Raw genomic sequence first — 16,880 nt, 5'->3', positions numbered from 1 at the left:
ACCAATGCGATTGTTGAGGGACGAGTGTTTAGTGGGTCCAGTTGGAAGCAGCTGCAGGAAATAATAAAGCTCGGACGATTCTAATGTGCCTACCTAGCCCTGGTAAAGACCGTTTATTGTCTAAGCGTGAGCAGTTTCCAGTTTTCCTGATTGCTAGTTGCCAATGTTGTCGGCAAATATCCCCTAAAAGTTGCCCACGGTCTGCAAGTCAAAGTCACCTACTTCTAATGGAGTACTTCTATGCGGTGATGTCATACTAGGGAATTATTCCCTAGTTCTAGGGATTTCTCAGGCAGAAGGAAAAAGGGATTTGTTAAAATTATCTAGAAATGTCTTGTTTATCTGCAAAAAAAGTAATTCTGGAAAGAAAATATTAATATGTCGGACTACAGAAGGTTAACAAGTAGAGAGGAGCCACAATTTATTTTAAGAAATCTCAATTAATTAAGAATCTTCTTTAAGGTCTTCAATTTTCCCGAAATTATCTTTATTGCGATGCAAAAATCACCTGCAGTGAGTGTGATTTGCAACTGCCTCATCTACATATAAACTTTGTCAAATTCATACTTAAACTAAAGCTTGAAGTTAAGAGAATAAATAAGAAGAATTCAAATTGGAGGAAAAATATTGGTTTAATTTTTTATTTTTTTATTTTGTAATTTTTAGTTTCCAATAACCTTTTACGTTTCACTTACCATTTTTTATTAAACAGTTTTATTTATATTTTTTTTGAAAATTTAGGGAAAACAAAATTTTTTAAGTGACCATGTGGTTATTTAAATTTTACCGATCTGGCATTACTGCTTCTATGTGGTTCTTCTAAGTTACCTATGTGCACCATGCATTGAAATTCTATTGGCAACACTGAAAGAGGACGACATTACAAAAACTATCCAAAAATTTACTGGCAGTGTTGCCTTGCAAGTGTGCTTTTAGAGTTAAAAGACGCTAAAATAGAGAAATTTGGACAGAAATATTAAACAAAATATATTTATTTAGTGGTTAGGTATTAAGTAAAATTTATTCACAAATACTTATGTATTATATATCAATATATATATTATTATGTCTCAAAACATTTATAATAAGTAAACACATAATATACTGTAGGTCTCATTTAAAAAATCGCCCATTTGTCGCCATGTCGCAGAATAAAAAAATTGGTCGCAAACCGATTATTAAAATCGCCCAATTGGCGATAAATAGGTGAGCTCGATTGTGACCTTTAAGTGCCGTTTACACGCTCAATCAATCTGAAAGATCTGGCTTGCACAAGCCCGATCGCTCAAGCAAATACGTGTAAACGCAGATCTGAAGTTTGCGACCGAAAAAACCGAAAAATTTGGATTGGGAAAAATCTATCCTGACAGAAAATCCACTTCAGATCGTTCTCTTGAGCGTGTAAACGATGTTCAAGGCAGGTTTATGCGTTTCGAATTAAATATTACGCTGTATATGCGGAATTCTCTTTGTTGTATTATCGTTTAAAGCATTTACTTCATAGTTACTAAGAATAACAATGTTAAGCACAAAAATATGTACTACTAGTAAAAAAACGTTATTTACAGATCGGGAAGGTATTATTCCATAAGAATGTACTACTACTGCCTACCTACTTATTTACTACCTACTGCAGAATTTCCATAGATTCTGTAGTAGGATGGGTGCAAGTTACAAGTACATTAGCCGTCATTTTCTTTAGACCTCCCATTAACTTGAATTTAACATAGTTATCCATATCTTCTTCCAATAAATAATATTAAAGTTACATAAAAATATGTGCTAATTTTCATATTGCATGACCAACATAGTAGGTATTTAACGTAAATACACGACGATAAAACGAGATTTTTCCATGGCAGATACTTGTTTCTTCTTTTTATCCTCTAGTATACCAAATAACTATTTTTGAGGTGATTATTTATATTACTATAATGCAGCTGAGAAACAAACAAAATACAAATTTAAAATATGCGGGGTGTTCCGTAAATATCTTAAAATATTTTAACAGCGTGTTCTCCTAGCCATTTTAGAAAGGGGTCTTTCTGAGAATTTTTTTAATTTGAGGTCTCATTTTTGAGACATTTGATCTCCAAAATAGCGAAAAATATTAGTTTTTCTTCTTTTTCTTTAAAACGGTTGAACATAGAAACTTTTGGGAAACATTTTTGTATACATTATAAGCTAATTGACTTCCATTTTATGATAGTGTTTCGTGGTTTAGTTTGCTTTTATACAGGGTAGAAATGTAGAATCCCTACTTTTGTTTTGTTCAGAACTTTTTTGTATGCACTTTTATCAACATAATTTTTTTAATTACCACAAGTTACTTATCAACTTTTTTATTTCTTATTGTTTTTTCTTTAGGGCACTAGTTTGCCCGCAAAAAAATTAAATCGGTTCGGCTACATCAAAACTTTCCAAGCCGTTGGATTGGGAGAGGTCAAGAAGCTCCTATAAACTAGCCTCCTAGATCTCCGGATCTAAACGCGCTTCATTTTTACTTCTGGGGCCATTTAAAAAATACGGTGAATTCAACAGAAGTGAATACAATTAAAGAACTTCAGGAAAAAATATTTAATATTTCTATTGAAATAAAAACTTCAGTGCAAACTTTACGGTGTATATATTTTAATTTCATTAAAAGACTGCGATTATGCCAATAATGTCAAGGTGACCAATTTGAACAGCTGAGAAGTTAACATTAGAATGGTTATTTACATGTAATTTTGTTTGTTTATATCGTTGCGCATATTGTTACCATGTTTTATTTAAGTAAAATTTATTCAAACATAATAATTGTAATCTGAACCAAAATACACAATTTAGAAAAATAATTTAGGTTGTTAGTAATCAACTAATAAAGCATACCAAATTTGCTAATATAAAAAATAAAATAAAAATACTAGATTTTAAAAAATTAACTTAATTACTTACACATTTTGAGAACAAAAAAGAAAAAAAATTTTTTGGGTAAACTAGTGGCCTTAAGAAAAAACAATAAGAGATAAAAAAGTTGGTAAATAACTTTTAGTAATTAAACAAAATATGTCAAGAAAAGTTTAAATGTACACAAAAAAATTCTGAACAAAACAAAAGTAGCGGTTCCACATTTCTACTCTGTATTAAAGCAAACTAAACCACGAAACACTATCATAAAATGGCACTCAATTAGCCAAAATTGAACTTTCTATGTTTAACCATTTTAAAGAAAAACAAAAAAACTAAATTTTTTCGCTATTTTGGAGATCAAATATCTCAAAAATGAGACCTGAAATTAAAATAATTGTCAGGAAGACCCCTCTCTAACATGACTAGGAGAACACGCTGTTAAAATATTTTAACATGTTTACGGAACACCCTGTATATCTGTAATACAATAGACAAAATCAAATCTGTTTTTCATTTATACTTAGATACATTAAAATGATCTTCACATACATGGGCAGTAGTCTTCTCAGAATTATCCTTGTGAGCTCTTCTGCATGAATTTAACCATTTTAAACGCCGGCTTTTATCTTTTTATCTCGTGGTACACGAATAAATAGCTTATGTGGTGTTTTGTAGTTGTACTAGGGCACAGTGGCACCATACAGCATTTGTAATATTGTTTTTGTGTTGCTTCCATTATTAATAAAGCACAGCACGAATTTTGAACAGTCAAACAGCCAGTCCAATTCAACGACAAGAAGTACTCCTGCATTGGCTTTCGATCGAACGAACTAGCGCTATGACGTCACGACCATTTCCGCGCGTTTAGTGTAGTTTCAAATGAATAGCCGGCGGTCCCAACATTAATTGCTTATTGCAAATTAAATATTGCGATTTGAGAGCTGATATTTGGGGACTTAAAAAATGTTCAAGTTCCCAGTTGTGGTTCGTGTGCAAGCACCAAAGTCGCCGGATCTTCACGAATTGTCGAGCGTCAAAAGTCGCCCGTCTGCGAGTGCTCTATCTTAATGTGACCGACCAGGGGGAGACTAGATTTCCGATGTTCACGACTTTGTGAGCTTGGTGACCACTTTCGAATATGTTTACGTGACTTTGGGAACACTTCTTTTCGACTACGATAACCTTTCAGTTGGGATAACTCACTGTGACTTCGATAGTTTTTCGGCTGGGTAATTCACTCCAATTTGTGACTACCTTTCGGAATGTGAAACCGGTTCGATTGGGATAACTGCGATATGTAACTTCGATAACATTTCGATTGAGATAACTCACTGTAACTTTCGCGATAGTTCGGAGACTTCTTTGAGTGTGTGTTCGACCGTTCGACTTGTAGCTTGTAGCCCTTGATCGACTATGCCTCTAAAACTAACTGCTAAACTTAAAATTTGATCATTTTTCAACTGAAACCCGGTTCACGGCAATGGAAATTATGGAAACAAAAACTACTTTCTAATTTTACAGACAATTGAAAACAAAAAGGCTTTTTTGAGTTTTTTTGGAAAATGGCACAGGTTTTGCTTAAAAAATTGAAATCCGTTGAACTGTCCGAGAAAATTAGCGTTAAATTTAACATTTAATAAAATGAAAGTGTAGAAACGGTGCACACCAATGGTTTCTCTTTAACACTTTAAAAACAAAAAATATTTCAGATTTTATATGCAGTTCGGAAGAAAAACACTACTTTGGCTTTTTAGCGGAATTGCACAGTTTTTCAATAAAAAATTAAAATCCGTTGGACTGCTAGAAAATTTGCGTCAAATTTAACATTTGATAATTTCTCAGCCAAAAAACGGTAAACGTCAATGGTTTTTATGCGAACAAAAATTTGTCTCTAATTCTGCATTCAGTGGGGCACAAAAATGCTTTTTTGGGATTTTTCTCTAAAATGCACAGTATGTGGATAAAAAAAATAATCCGTTGTCCTATCCGAAAAAATGTTTGCTATATTTAACATTTCATAATTTCAAGGCATAGAAACGGTGCACACCAACATTTTGGCGGTAGACGCAAACACCTATCAAATTCTACATATAATTGGGCTCAAAAAAGCTCTATTGGGTTTTTTGCTAAATTGCCCAGCTTCAGATTAAAAGAAGAAAAACCGTCGAATTGTCCGAGAAAATAAGCGCTATATTTGCACACCTCACACTTCTGTTAGGTAGTTTCCAAGAAGTGTTTTCCAGCCTTAGCTGCTTCACGGTCTAGAAATGCGATAAATTTAAGTTTTAGTTAACTACCGTACTCAAATATTCAAGTGTCTATTAATAGGTTTACACATATCACATTTTTGTGCATACAAATAGTTGGACTATTTTTAAAACGATCGGCAAACTTGATGTTTAATAACGATTCAGTATGGGAAAATTCACTGTGTAAATCCCCAGCTACTCACTTATAGAGACAAAGAATGCCCTCTATAGAGCAAGAATCCAGTCACTTCGAGTCTATTGATTCTTTTGGAGTTGGCTGATTCACTTGAGCGAAAGTTCACTTTTGAAAGTTTAGAGCCCATGCGCTAACACCCCCCACGTTTTCCATCGATTTTCTTATCGCACGTTTCAAGCCCCCGCAGGAAGCGCTTTTTCTCATCATCTCACCGTTTTCGTTCCACTTTCTATGCGTTTCCAAAATACAATGCTGAAACATCCTGCTACTGAAAATAATGTAAATTTTCCGATACAGTGCGCGTTTCTGGAACAATAAAATGGCATTTGCAAATAGTTCGGCGCTGAAAACTCCCACGGCTCTGGAACAGCTTTTAGAAGAGATAAATTTCCAGAGAACCAAGGAAATGCGTCAACTGTTGAAAGATGGTAGGCACACAAATGGGCAGCAGGGTTTTTGGGTAAGACATTTTCATCTGGTTTCTAGATTCAGGATTTGTGATGCTCCAAGGCACAACTTACTGGACCGATCTGTTTGTGCGGCACTTTCTATTCCAGAACGATTCCACCATCGATTGTGATGATTTGTTGTTTTTCGTCCGGAAAAAACACGTCAAAGGATCTCCGAGATATTTGCCGAAGTTCGAGGTAATTTTGATTGAACGTCGCTGTGTGTTTAGTGTCGTTAAGTTGGGCTGGGTTTTAGTTGGGGATGAGGAGTTTTCAAAAATTCTGTGGCACCTTGAAACCCAATTCCATATAGAAACTTTTTAGTCTTTTAAGAGTTTTTCGAAAAATGCAGTATTCTTGCGCAAAAGGGCAAAAAATGATCGAAATCATGTAGAAATTCGTATTGGCTTTGACAACTTTTGCAGACTAAGTTTAAATTATTTATTCCTGTCGAACCAACTTAGCTGGAAAAGTCCCTGTTATGGCGGATAATGGAACGCACTAAAGTCTACTGTCACCGTAAGGTTCAGCTCAATCTTAATATTTTCTGAGTTTTTACGAATTTTTGAACATCCTAGTGCAGTTTTATATCAGCAACTCGTTGCAGCTTGAGTTGCAATAATTTATTCCTGCGGAACCAATCAAGCCGAAAAAAGCGTTTTGCAACCTTTCATAGAAGCTTTTGCCTACTACAGATGTGGCTAAACTGATTCAAATCGCACATTTTTCTGAGCTTTGGTGAATGTTTCAACCTCTGAGTGCACAGTGTCAACGACAACTCTTTGATACCAAGTTTATGAATTCATTTTTGCAAAACCAACCCAGTGTGGAAAATTTGTCTTACGGCATTTAAACGCTCGCTCAGTTTCCTTTTGATGCCATAAATTGCATTTCCGTCACGCTTTTTTGTCAGATTTTACAACTTTTTGATCATCAGTGTCCATTAGGAGCGGCAATTCGTTGTAGAGTGAGTTTAAAAAATGCATTCCGGCAAAATTGGTCACTGCAAAAAGGCGCCTTTTACAGAATTTAACAGCGCACGTTTTTCTCAACTACTGTAGAAAAACTGACTACAATCGTTTTTTTTCAGAAACTTTACTGATTTTTTCTTTTTTTGTCCATGAAGAGCGACAATTTGTTGCAGGAGTGAGTTTTAAAAGTTGATATTTACAAATTCTATCGAGATAGAAGAGCATATATTGTGGCATTTAAGAGAGTGGATTTTCATTTACTAAAGCCACAAAATTCAGTTCAATCTTCAGTCTCGGGAAATTTTACGAATTTTTAAACGTCCGAGTGCCTAGTAAGGGCAATTCGAGCAAGTTGAATTTCAGAAATTAATTCCGTAAAAAACTATAGAGGTAAAAAATTGCTTGTTATGGCATTTAAAAGTGCATCTTGCTCTGTGCGAATGCACAAAAACAAAATTTTAGACATTTTTTATCATCTGAATGTACATGAAGAACGACAATTTGTTGCAGGAGTGAGTTTTAAAAGTCGATTCCTGCAACCTCTATTGAGATAGAGAAGCCCATGTTGCAACATTTAAAAGAGTGCATTTTCATTTACTAAAGCCACAAAATTCAGTTCAATCACGCTGTCTTGGGAAAATTCACAAACTTTTTAACATCCGAGTGCCTACTAAGAGCGGCAATTCGTGCAAAGGTGAAATTCAAAAATTTATTTCGGAAAAACTTATAGAACTGAAAATATGCTTTTTATGGCATTTAAAATGCCATAACAAGTGCGGACATTTTTATGTAGTAATTCAAAAAAACTAAATTGGAACGTTTATTTTTTTGCAATTTTATGAATGTTTGATCAGCTGAGTGTCCATGAAGAGCGACAATTCGTTGCAGCAATGAGATTCAGAATAGCATTTCTGCAAACCCAATCCAGATACAACAGTGGGTTTGATGGCATTTAGAAGCGGGTATTCTACTTTAATACCTTAAAGCTTATTAAATGCTTAATTAAGTGCGGCAATTCGTGCGCAAACTGAATTTCAAAAATGAATTTCGGAAAAACTCTCGAGATATTATAACGCAGGTGGCGGATTTAAAAGAGCATATTTTGCGTTACTAATTCCAAAACATTTTGTTAAATCGAGCGTTTTTCTGAAATTTTACATATTTTTAAATTTCTGAGTGGGGCCTTCTAAGGGTGGCAATTCGCGCAAAGTGAATTTCAAAAATTAATTCCCGAAAAACTTATTGAGATAGAAAATCGCATGTTACGGCAGTTTACAGAGAGAATTTTCTCTGACTGATGCCCTTAAAATTGAGGCAAATTCCCCTTTTTCGGAAACTACGAATTTTTTTACATCTTAGCATTAAGAGCCCCAGTTCGTGGCAGAATGAGTTTCAAAAGTTGTTTCCCGGAAAACCTGTTGGGACAGAAAAGCGCATGTTGCGACATTTAAAAGAGCACATTTCCCTTTAATTATACCTCAAAAATTAGATTAATGGCGCGATTTTCTAAATTTTACAATTTTCCCATTAAGAAATTTAATATGTTTTGCAGAGTGAGTTTCAAAAATGCATTTCCAAAAAACATATCGAGTCATAAAAACACATGTAACGGTATTTAAAGAGCACGTCTTGCTATAAAATTGAGTAGAATCGCGAAATTTTTAAACATCTGAGTGCCGCTTTATTGAGTTATTGAGTTTATTATTAGAGTATTAACAGCCGCAGTTTGTTGCAGAGTGAGTTTCAAAAATGTATGCTCAAAAAGTTGCCACAAGAACGCGTCTTACAGCCTCTGAAAGAGCACATTTGTCTTTGTTAATGCTGCAAAATGTAGTTCAGTGGAATTTTTTTCTGAGATTGTACAAATTTAAAAAAATTGAATCTGTGTCGTGTCAATTGAGAGTGAAATCTCATTGTAACTTGGATTTCAATCATTTATTCCTGCAGAACAGATTGAGCAGCCAAAATCCCTGTTATGGCACTTGGCAAAGCGCACTTTTACCTCTTAATGTGGCATCATCCACTCATGAAACTCGCATACGCTTTTCTTTGCGGTGGATTTTGAGAATAAGTTTACTTTTTATTGTTTGTCTGCCTGGATTGATTCGTATCCGGACGCGATAAAACTGACAGAAAATGCATTAATTTAGCGTTTTTTATTAATATTTACAATAGAAAAAGTATACGCGATCGGATTAAGCTGTAATTCCAAGCAAATACTTTCGTTTTGAGTAAGTTGCGTGAAATTTATTGCTTTACTGCACCAGTAAAAATTTACAACCCAATGTAAAATAACATATTATTTATCCGTGGTTTATAGATTAGCGCCATTGTAGATTTAGGGCGCTTTATTAACTGTTTTTTTAACATCTGAATGGAATTTTGGCCGAAACTCATTGAGGATTAAGGTTGTTGGCCAAATTTGTTACTTTGCTTTAAATCACATGGAATTCCAGACAGAAGTGGATGTTTTCCGGAAAGACAGCAAAAAGCTTCCCATTGGGGACCCGGACATCGATTGGGAGGAAACCGTCTACCTCAACCTGATCATACACCAGTTTGAATATACTTTGACTTTGGCCATTTGCACGCGAACCAGCCCGAAGGAGCTGCAAGTCCTCAAAAGACACTCGCAGGTGATTAATTGGGGTTTATTGTCCCAAAGCGCTCTAACTTCAGTGATTTCAGAAAGTCTACGCGTCTCCTAGTAGGAGAAGAATGGACACCAAGGGCGACGTGGAGGAGATAACGTACCCCCACATTTGCTTCATGGTGGACAACTTCGACGAAGTCTTTCAAGACATTCTGGTGCGAGATGGCGAAATGGTCTGCGTTGAACTGGTGGCTGCTGATAAAGTGGGAACCGTTCAAGGCGTGATTTTTTTGGGTTCCATCCGATACGACGCCCTAAAGAAAGTCTACGACGCACGGGTAAGTTCAGTTAAAATGTTGGGGGATTTTAGATAATTTTTTAGCATCAGCTCAATTGGAAGACATTGGTTTATAACCGACAAAATGTGGCCTATAGGCCTGCCGCTCCCCATGCACTCTTGTCCGTTTGCGCCCACTATGCCGCTGCTGTTGCATCGGCCGTAAACTTTTCTATGCCGAAGTCACTAGGAAAACTCATTCTATTAGGACCAGATTATAAATGTTTGCTTGGAGTTCCGTATGACTCTAAATAGTTAAAGCTTTTGCGGTTATTTTATGAACAATCGGTAGATGGGAATTTGAACCTGACGTTTCTCTAGCGAACAACACTCTGAAGATGCCGAAGAAACTTATATCGATAAACGCCTAATAATTTCGATCAGATGATTTTCGCTGCTGAGTTTACAAATCCGCCGTTTTGCATGGCCATAAATAAATAATTTAATAGTTCGATAATCACATGTTTCTTCCACTTCGGATTAAGCCTCTATATTAATAGAAGGCTGACGGATATCCTGGATAGTCAGTTGTTTAAACAAGTGAATGTTGCATCGGTCACTAGTGCTTTTTTCAGCAGGAAATAATTCCTAGTTTGTCCGGATTTTCCCATTAGTTCCGGAACTACTATCAATGGCGGTTTCACACGTTTCTGTGTATTTAACAGCGTGCGTACTTCGCCTTAAACATTTATAATAAAATAACATTTAATATCAACAATGTAGCGCTGAAGTGAGCGTCATACTTGGCAATTGTTTAAGCTGGAATGATTCAGGTTCAAACAGTAGAATTAAAAAAGGGTTTTTTTTATTGCAGCAGTCGAGCCTGGGCACAAAAATGGCACAAAAAATGACGTTTGGCCTATTTTCGAATTCCACTGCCCAACGATGTGAATTTGTGCGAATGAAGGGCCCACAGGGCAAAGGCCACGCGGAAATGGCGGTCACCAAGCCCAAAGGCTCAGGAGTGGAAACGCCCACTTCTGAGCCGGGATTCTGCGCCACTGATATGTGGGATTCCGACTGGGAGGTGACCATAATAAACTATTCAAATAAGTGAAGAAATCACTGAACTTTCTGGCTTGTTTCAGGATGAACAAGACGATTGTCTGTACCGCTCCCAAAGAAGACTGAGCGATCCGAGCGCCAATATTAACAATTTTGTGAGAGGCGGTTGGAGGACGAAGCTGGACGTGAAGGCGAGATCGGAAAGCGAGGGTCTGGACAACTGGGATAATGGTTTCAGTGAGATCGAAGCTGGCGACCTAAGAGATGGTAAGTACCAACTAGCAAAGTAGATTTATAAGATTTTCTCTTCGATTATGCAGGGTGTTCCGTAAGTCGATCGGATCTAACTTTTAATAAGAGAAAATGTCTGGCTCCTCTGCCTAGATTAACACTTTTTGATTATATAGATGTTATATAAGCACACATTTTCCGGGCGTTTTAATACTAAAATTGGCCCGTATGGCGCCAGCATGATTTTTCACTTGGGTTGCATGATTTTCATCTGAAATCCTCAGAAACCCACATTACCACTCACCGCATTGCATGCCAACTTTGCTTGTACATGTTTTCTTACTACTAAGGGAGTAGAAGCAGGACCTTGGCGATCACGAATTTCCTTCGCCTCAATGTAGTTGCCATATTTAGTCAAAAACACCCTCATACAGTTCTCATGTTGCAACCGACCCAAACTAACCCAAATCCCAATCAAGTTTTTGCTTGTTATAGGCCAGACTGGTCCTGCTTCTACCTCCAAATCGAGCTGTTGCGGCTGCTTCCGACGAAGAAAGCGAGGTTCCATCATTCTGCTTGAAATGTATGATCGACCGCCCTGCGTCAATCCCTCAAAATGCGCCCTCAAGGCCCCATTGGGGCCGCCCGAGCACAAGTGCGTCTGTACTCCGCATGTGAACAGTCTGCTGAATCAATCCGAGTACGAAGTGGGCAAGGAGAAGTCGAAGAAAAAGTGCAAGCAATTGAAAATTGTCAAGGATGCCAAAGGGAAACCGAACAAGTACAGTTCGGAGTTTGAGTTTGCTGATGATGCGATCAGTTTGAATGCGGAGAGTTTTGAGGAGCGGCCTCCGAGCAGGGCGAGTATTAAAAGCAATACGTCGATTGAAAAAAGCACCACCGAGAATCCGTATGTTACGGTCAATGGCAAGGAGGAGTTGCCATGTGTGGAGGAAATCGGGAAAATGCAATCGAAAGAACTCAATAAGAACATCAACATTAAGACTGAGGAACTAAACAACTGTCTGGACAATAATAAACAAGAGGAAACTCACACAAGAGCCAACAGAAACTTTGATGGTAACTCCAATAAGGTATCTTCAGTCAAGCAGATTTACTCCTACTGCACTCTTCCGAAGAACGCGAAGAAACCCACAAGCAAAACCAGCCATAAGAATGCCATTCCTCCGAAGCGAGTCACTCCTGATGGAACCAGCATTTACTACTGGTGCGACATTAACAAAAAACATCTAAACGGTAAAGGTTTTTTAGCGTTTTTTGTTATTTTCTCTGTGTTCCTTTCCAACTTTTAATGGCCTTTGGAATTATCTGTTGCAGAACTAGGCGATGGCGCCTACAATCCTCTATGGACGATGAGAGGTTTTACGCAGACTTTTCACTTTTGGAAGGAGAATAAGAGGGCGCAATCCGTACCACTAAATGCCTTTCTCACTTACGTTACCCTGCCATGGTGGAGCATAGCCAAAGGTAATAAGATTCACTGCTTTTCTCGATTTTTGATGAAAATATTTGTCAAGTAGTCCAGGGAGGGAAAGTTGGATACTTTTGCTTGTATCTTTTTAGAGGTTAGGAATTTCGTTACAAACCCAATTAGTAAAATATTGCTCTTCAGACAGCTATCAAAAAGGTCATAACGAAACATTGGATTTTTTGGCTCGCTTAAGAGATATTGGGAGTTTTAAGCTGCGGTGACATCTAAAATTTTACATTTTTGCATCCATCTTTTTAGAGGTTAGGAATTTCGGTACAAACCCCATTAGTAAAAGATAGCTCTTGAGACGAGCTATCAAAAAGGTCATAATGGATCATTTGATTTTTTTTGCTCGTTTTTGACTTGGTTTTAAACTTTGGTGAAACTTCAATCATTTTAGAGGTTAAGCATTTTTGCGCAAACTAAATGAGTGAAAGATAGTTTCTGAGGTCCCTGATCGAAACGGTGCCACAGATTTTTCAGGTAGCTTCGACGGTTAGCACGATGTAAGTGAAAATAGACAAAAATCATCAACATTTTGCTCTATTTCTTTTGAGGTTAGAAATTGAATGAAACTGATATGGACTAGAGATAGGTATGAAACGACCCTATTGAAATGATTCTTATGACACATTAGATAATTTGTGTCGTTTTCTAGATATGCAATGTTTCTTCCTTTTTTTGCTTCTATCTCTTTAGATGTTAACAATTTCGCTTAAAACCTCAAAAGTGCAATACAGTACTCAATACGCGCTATAAAAAAGATCATAATGGCTGATGGGATATTTTTGCTGGTTTCGGAGATATTGGGGTTTTAAGCTGCGGTGACACCAAAAATTTCATATTTTTGCTTGTCTTTTAAGAGATTAGGAATTTATAGAAAAACTGATGAAGTGAAAAATGGTTTTTGAGGTGCTTGATCAAAACGTTTTAACAATTTTTCAGGTAGTTTCAACCTTTTTCAAAGTAAAAGTGAAAATAGGCAAAAATCATCAACTTTCTTTTCTATATCTTTTGAGGTTAGAAATTTTAAGCAACTTCTAATGATTAGAGATTGCGCTCAAACCAAGCTAGCGAAATGGGTCGGATGATCAATTATATATGTTTTCACGTTTTCCAGATATGGACTGTTTTTGCCTTCTTTGCTTCTGTCTCTTTAGAGGTTAAGAATTTCGCATAAAACCCCAAAAGTGCAATACAGTTTTATATTATACGCGCTATCAAAAAGATCATAGTGGCTGATGGGATATTTTTACTGGTTTCGAAGATATTGGGGTTTTAAGCTGCGGTGACACCAAAAATTTCATATTTTTGCTTCTATCTTTTAAGAGTTTAGAAAGTTATGGACAAACTGAGAGAGTGAAAGATGGTATGTAAGATGCCTGATCAAAAAAGTTCTACCAATATTTCAGGTAGCTTCAACCGTTTCCAAGGTAAAAGTGAAAATAGGCAAAAATCATCAACTTTCCTTTCTATCTCTTTTGAGGTTAGAAATTTAAGGCAACTTGTATTGATTACAAATAGCTCTAAAACCGCTCTATCGAAATGGTTCGTATGACTAATTATATGTGTTTTAGCGTGTTCCAGATATGCACCGTTTTTGCAAGATATAAGTGAAAATTGACAAAAATCATCAAATTCCTGTTTTATCCCTTTTGAGGTTATAAATTTAATGCAGCTCATATCGATGAGAGATAGCTTTCAAACCGCCCTATCGAAATGGTTCTTGTAACATACAAGGTATTTTTTTCCGTTTCCCAGATATGCACTGTTTTTGCCTTTTTTTGATGTGATATTGGGTGTTTTAAGCTGTGGAAACCCCGAAAATTGTTAATTTTGCTTTAATTTCTTTAGAGGTTAGAAAGTTTGAGTGACATCCAACACCCTCTATCTAAATGTTTTCTATGACTCATCAAATATTGTAGACATAGTCCAAGAAATGCGGTATTTTAAAACTGGATTTCCTATTTTTGCCTTTCTTTTTAGAGGTTTGGAATTTCTGATCAAACCACATATATGATAGAATATAGTGCTCGATGCAGGCAATCAAAAAGTCTTTAGTTTAAAAAAAAAATTTTGGGTGCTATTCTATTTTAAACATCCGCACGCGCATTTATTTCCACATTTTTGCTTCTATCTTTTTAAAGGATAGAATTTTATAATCAAACCTATTCAGCAAAATGTAGTCTTGGAGACGCTCTAGAGAAAAAGTCCTTACGGCTTTCGAGCTATCAGCAACCGTATCGGAGATATGCCACTTTTAAAACTTTGAAGGCCCTTTAAGAGGGCAAAGGCCTAAACAAGCCCCAAGAATTATTTAGTACAATAGGCACTTGTGGTGGCTTAATGTTCAGAATTAAAATAAAATGTAGGTTGTTGGTTGAGATTTTGAATTACGTGCGATTGACTTTTTTGGGGCGTCTTAAAAAAAACGGTTTTTCAACCCTCAAGTGTCTGGAAAAGGGCAAAGCCCTACTCAGAGGTTTATCTTTTTTATGCCAAATTATAGCGAATTAAATTATCTTCCACAATGGCAATTACGATTGCGATATTTGCAGCCGTTTTCAATCTAGAAAGGACCAAAAAATTTCCAATATTCGAATGTCCCGTTTCATGGGTATTTCGTACTGGGGCAAAAATTACATTTTCGTCGCCTTTGGGGTCGAGTTTCAAAGCTTTTTTATAATTCGTTTTTATTACAACCAAACTTTGTTTATTGATTATTTTATTTCAAACAATGATTTTGTTCCAGATATCCTGGACCACAGAGAGGGCCCCATACTGACGTTCTAGAGGTAAAACAACGATAATCTTGTACGAAAATAGTTTTTTTTTATGTCAATTTTGCGCAATTTATCCAGATTCTGCTTTGGAGTTTCCAAACGTTTATTTGAATTGTTCAGGTTGTTTAAAATCCCGTTTGGCCCCTTAAGACTGTGCCTCCCATGTGAATCAGGAAATAAAACAATTTTTTATTACTGCAACTGAGTTTTTGTTCAAATTCGTCTTAAGAATCCAACGTTGTATGGCGAAAGAGATTGCGTCTAGAAATAATCAGGAAACCGGGATAATGTTGATAGCCCGGGTCAAGTGAAGGCAACTTTGATAAAGCGAACAGAGAAAACAAAGTGGTCACTTAGTGCGGTTGATTAACGGCAGCAGGATGCTGATGAAGGCGTTGCTGCTGGTCCTGTGCTATCAGCAGGTGATGGGAGAATGTCCCCGAATTCCCAGTATCTACCAATCGCGCCACGACAAAACGCCAGGTGATAATGGATACAAGATCCAGATCAATGATAATCCTGCCAAATATGTACCTGGACAACTATACACTTGTAAGTAGCTTCAGAAGCCTGCCAAACGCGGTTGTTTGAGCTTTGAGGCATTTTAGTGCTCCTGATGGGGCCGACTGTGTTGGGCAGAGTCCAGCAGTTCCAGCGCTTCATTGTAAACGTGGAATCCACCGAACATCCGGAGAATATTTCTCCACAAAATGTCGGCAGCTTTCAACTGTACGGCGACAATCACACGACGTTCAATGAAGAGTGCGTTAACACGATTTCCGAAAAAAATGCCAACCTCAAAACTGAGACTTATTTTATGTGGGCGGCGCCCCCGCCGGGCTCTGGATGCGTTACTTTCAGGTAAGGGTTTGTACGATTTTTTGCAATTTTGCCCCACCTCGCGTTCTTAGGGCCATGGTGTTGGAGAATGCGGAGCGCTGGTTTGCGGACGATGGCCGTCTGAGCAAAACATTCTGCGAGCAAACTGATAAAGACATCAAGTTCGATGAGAACGATTGCTGTGCCTGCGAAGAAGCCAAATACAGTGTAACTTAAGATGAAATATACAGTCCAAACCAGGTCTGGATCTGGACTATTTCAGATGATCTTCGAAGGGCTTTGGTCCAAACAGACTCATCCGAAGGACTTTCCGTTCTCATTGTGGCTGACGCATTTTTCGGACATAATTGGGGCGTCGCATGAAAGGAACTTCACTTTTTGGGGAGTGGACCAAATTGCATCTGAAGGTATGGGGGTTTAGGATTCATTCGCTTAGAATAATGTTGAGTATTTCAGCCGATTGAAGTGAAATTCGAAAGACAGGGTTATTCACGCTATACGGTACAGAAGTTTGCGGCTAAACCGTTTGATTTTTAAAAAGTATTATTTTATGAATTGTCCGACGCCTACCGAGCGCACATTTTAAAAATATTTTCGTAATGTACAGGGTGTCCCAATAGCTCTAAAGGTATCAAAGTTGCGTTTTTTTAAATGGAATGTCCTGTATATTATTGCATTTTTGGATTCGCTGAACAAAATAAGTGTATGTTTTAATAAGGTTTATAACACCTAAATCTTAATGTTTTTTAAATAATACGAATTTAATCAAAATATAATCTAATTTTCACGTGTCAAATACTTTAGAAGTATTTAAGTTATGTAAGCGTAATTTATAGTGAAGT

General features: G+C 36.9%; 2 protein-coding genes across 3 annotated transcripts; both read left to right on the top strand.

The window, feature by feature from the left end:
* The first annotated feature begins 4,887 nt into the window (after positions 1-4,887).
* Positions 4,888-15,396, top strand: LOC109534687 (uncharacterized protein KIAA0930 homolog). Of its 2 annotated transcripts, XM_048666274.1 has the most exons (9): positions 4,888-5,765; positions 5,824-5,984; positions 9,214-9,393; positions 9,446-9,688; positions 10,502-10,714; positions 10,776-10,959; positions 11,419-12,180; positions 12,262-12,411; positions 15,168-15,396. In XM_048666274.1, the coding sequence occupies exons 1-9, from the start codon at positions 5,657-5,659 to the stop codon at positions 15,206-15,208; spliced, it is 2,043 nt and encodes a 680-aa protein (XP_048522231.1). In that variant the 5' UTR covers positions 4,888-5,656; the 3' UTR covers positions 15,209-15,396. The 2 variants fall into 2 exon arrangements, with proteins under 2 accessions (XP_048522231.1, XP_048522232.1); XM_048666275.1 differs by lacking the exon at positions 11,419-12,180 and having other exon boundaries at positions 4,889-5,765.
* Positions 15,397-15,516: 120 nt separating this feature from the next.
* On the top strand, positions 15,517-16,445 carry LOC125504395 (spondin-1-like; the record flags this gene model as incomplete). The annotated part of the gene is given in 4 exon segments (XM_048666276.1): positions 15,517-15,750; positions 15,807-16,059; positions 16,110-16,245; positions 16,301-16,445. Coding segments are annotated over 4 exon segments (706 nt in total), but the record flags the coding sequence as incomplete, so codon positions are not given.
* Positions 16,446-16,880: the final 435 nt, after the last annotated feature.

Source organism: Dendroctonus ponderosae, unplaced genomic scaffold, assembly GCF_020466585.1.
Source record: "Dendroctonus ponderosae isolate FM_Combo_2020 unplaced genomic scaffold, Dpon_F_20191213v2 Dpon_F_20191213_452, whole genome shotgun sequence".
Classification (NCBI taxonomy): domain Eukaryota; kingdom Metazoa; phylum Arthropoda; class Insecta; order Coleoptera; family Curculionidae; genus Dendroctonus; species Dendroctonus ponderosae.
The sequence above is the reverse complement of the archived record's forward strand: the minus strand, read 5'-3'. Positions and strand labels throughout refer to the sequence as shown.

Excerpts from the sequence above, each read along its gene's own strand:
- LOC109534687 (XM_048666274.1), top strand. The coding sequence starts at position 5,657 with ATGGCATTTGCAAATAGTTCGGCGCTGAAAACTCCCACGGCTCTGGAA. Across the intron at positions 9,394-9,445 it reads TCCTCAAAAGACACTCGCAG|AAAGTCTACGCGTCTCCTAG; the intron begins GTGATTAATTGG and ends CAGTGATTTCAG. Across the intron at positions 10,715-10,775 it reads TGTGGGATTCCGACTGGGAG|GATGAACAAGACGATTGTCT; the intron begins GTGACCATAATA and ends GGCTTGTTTCAG.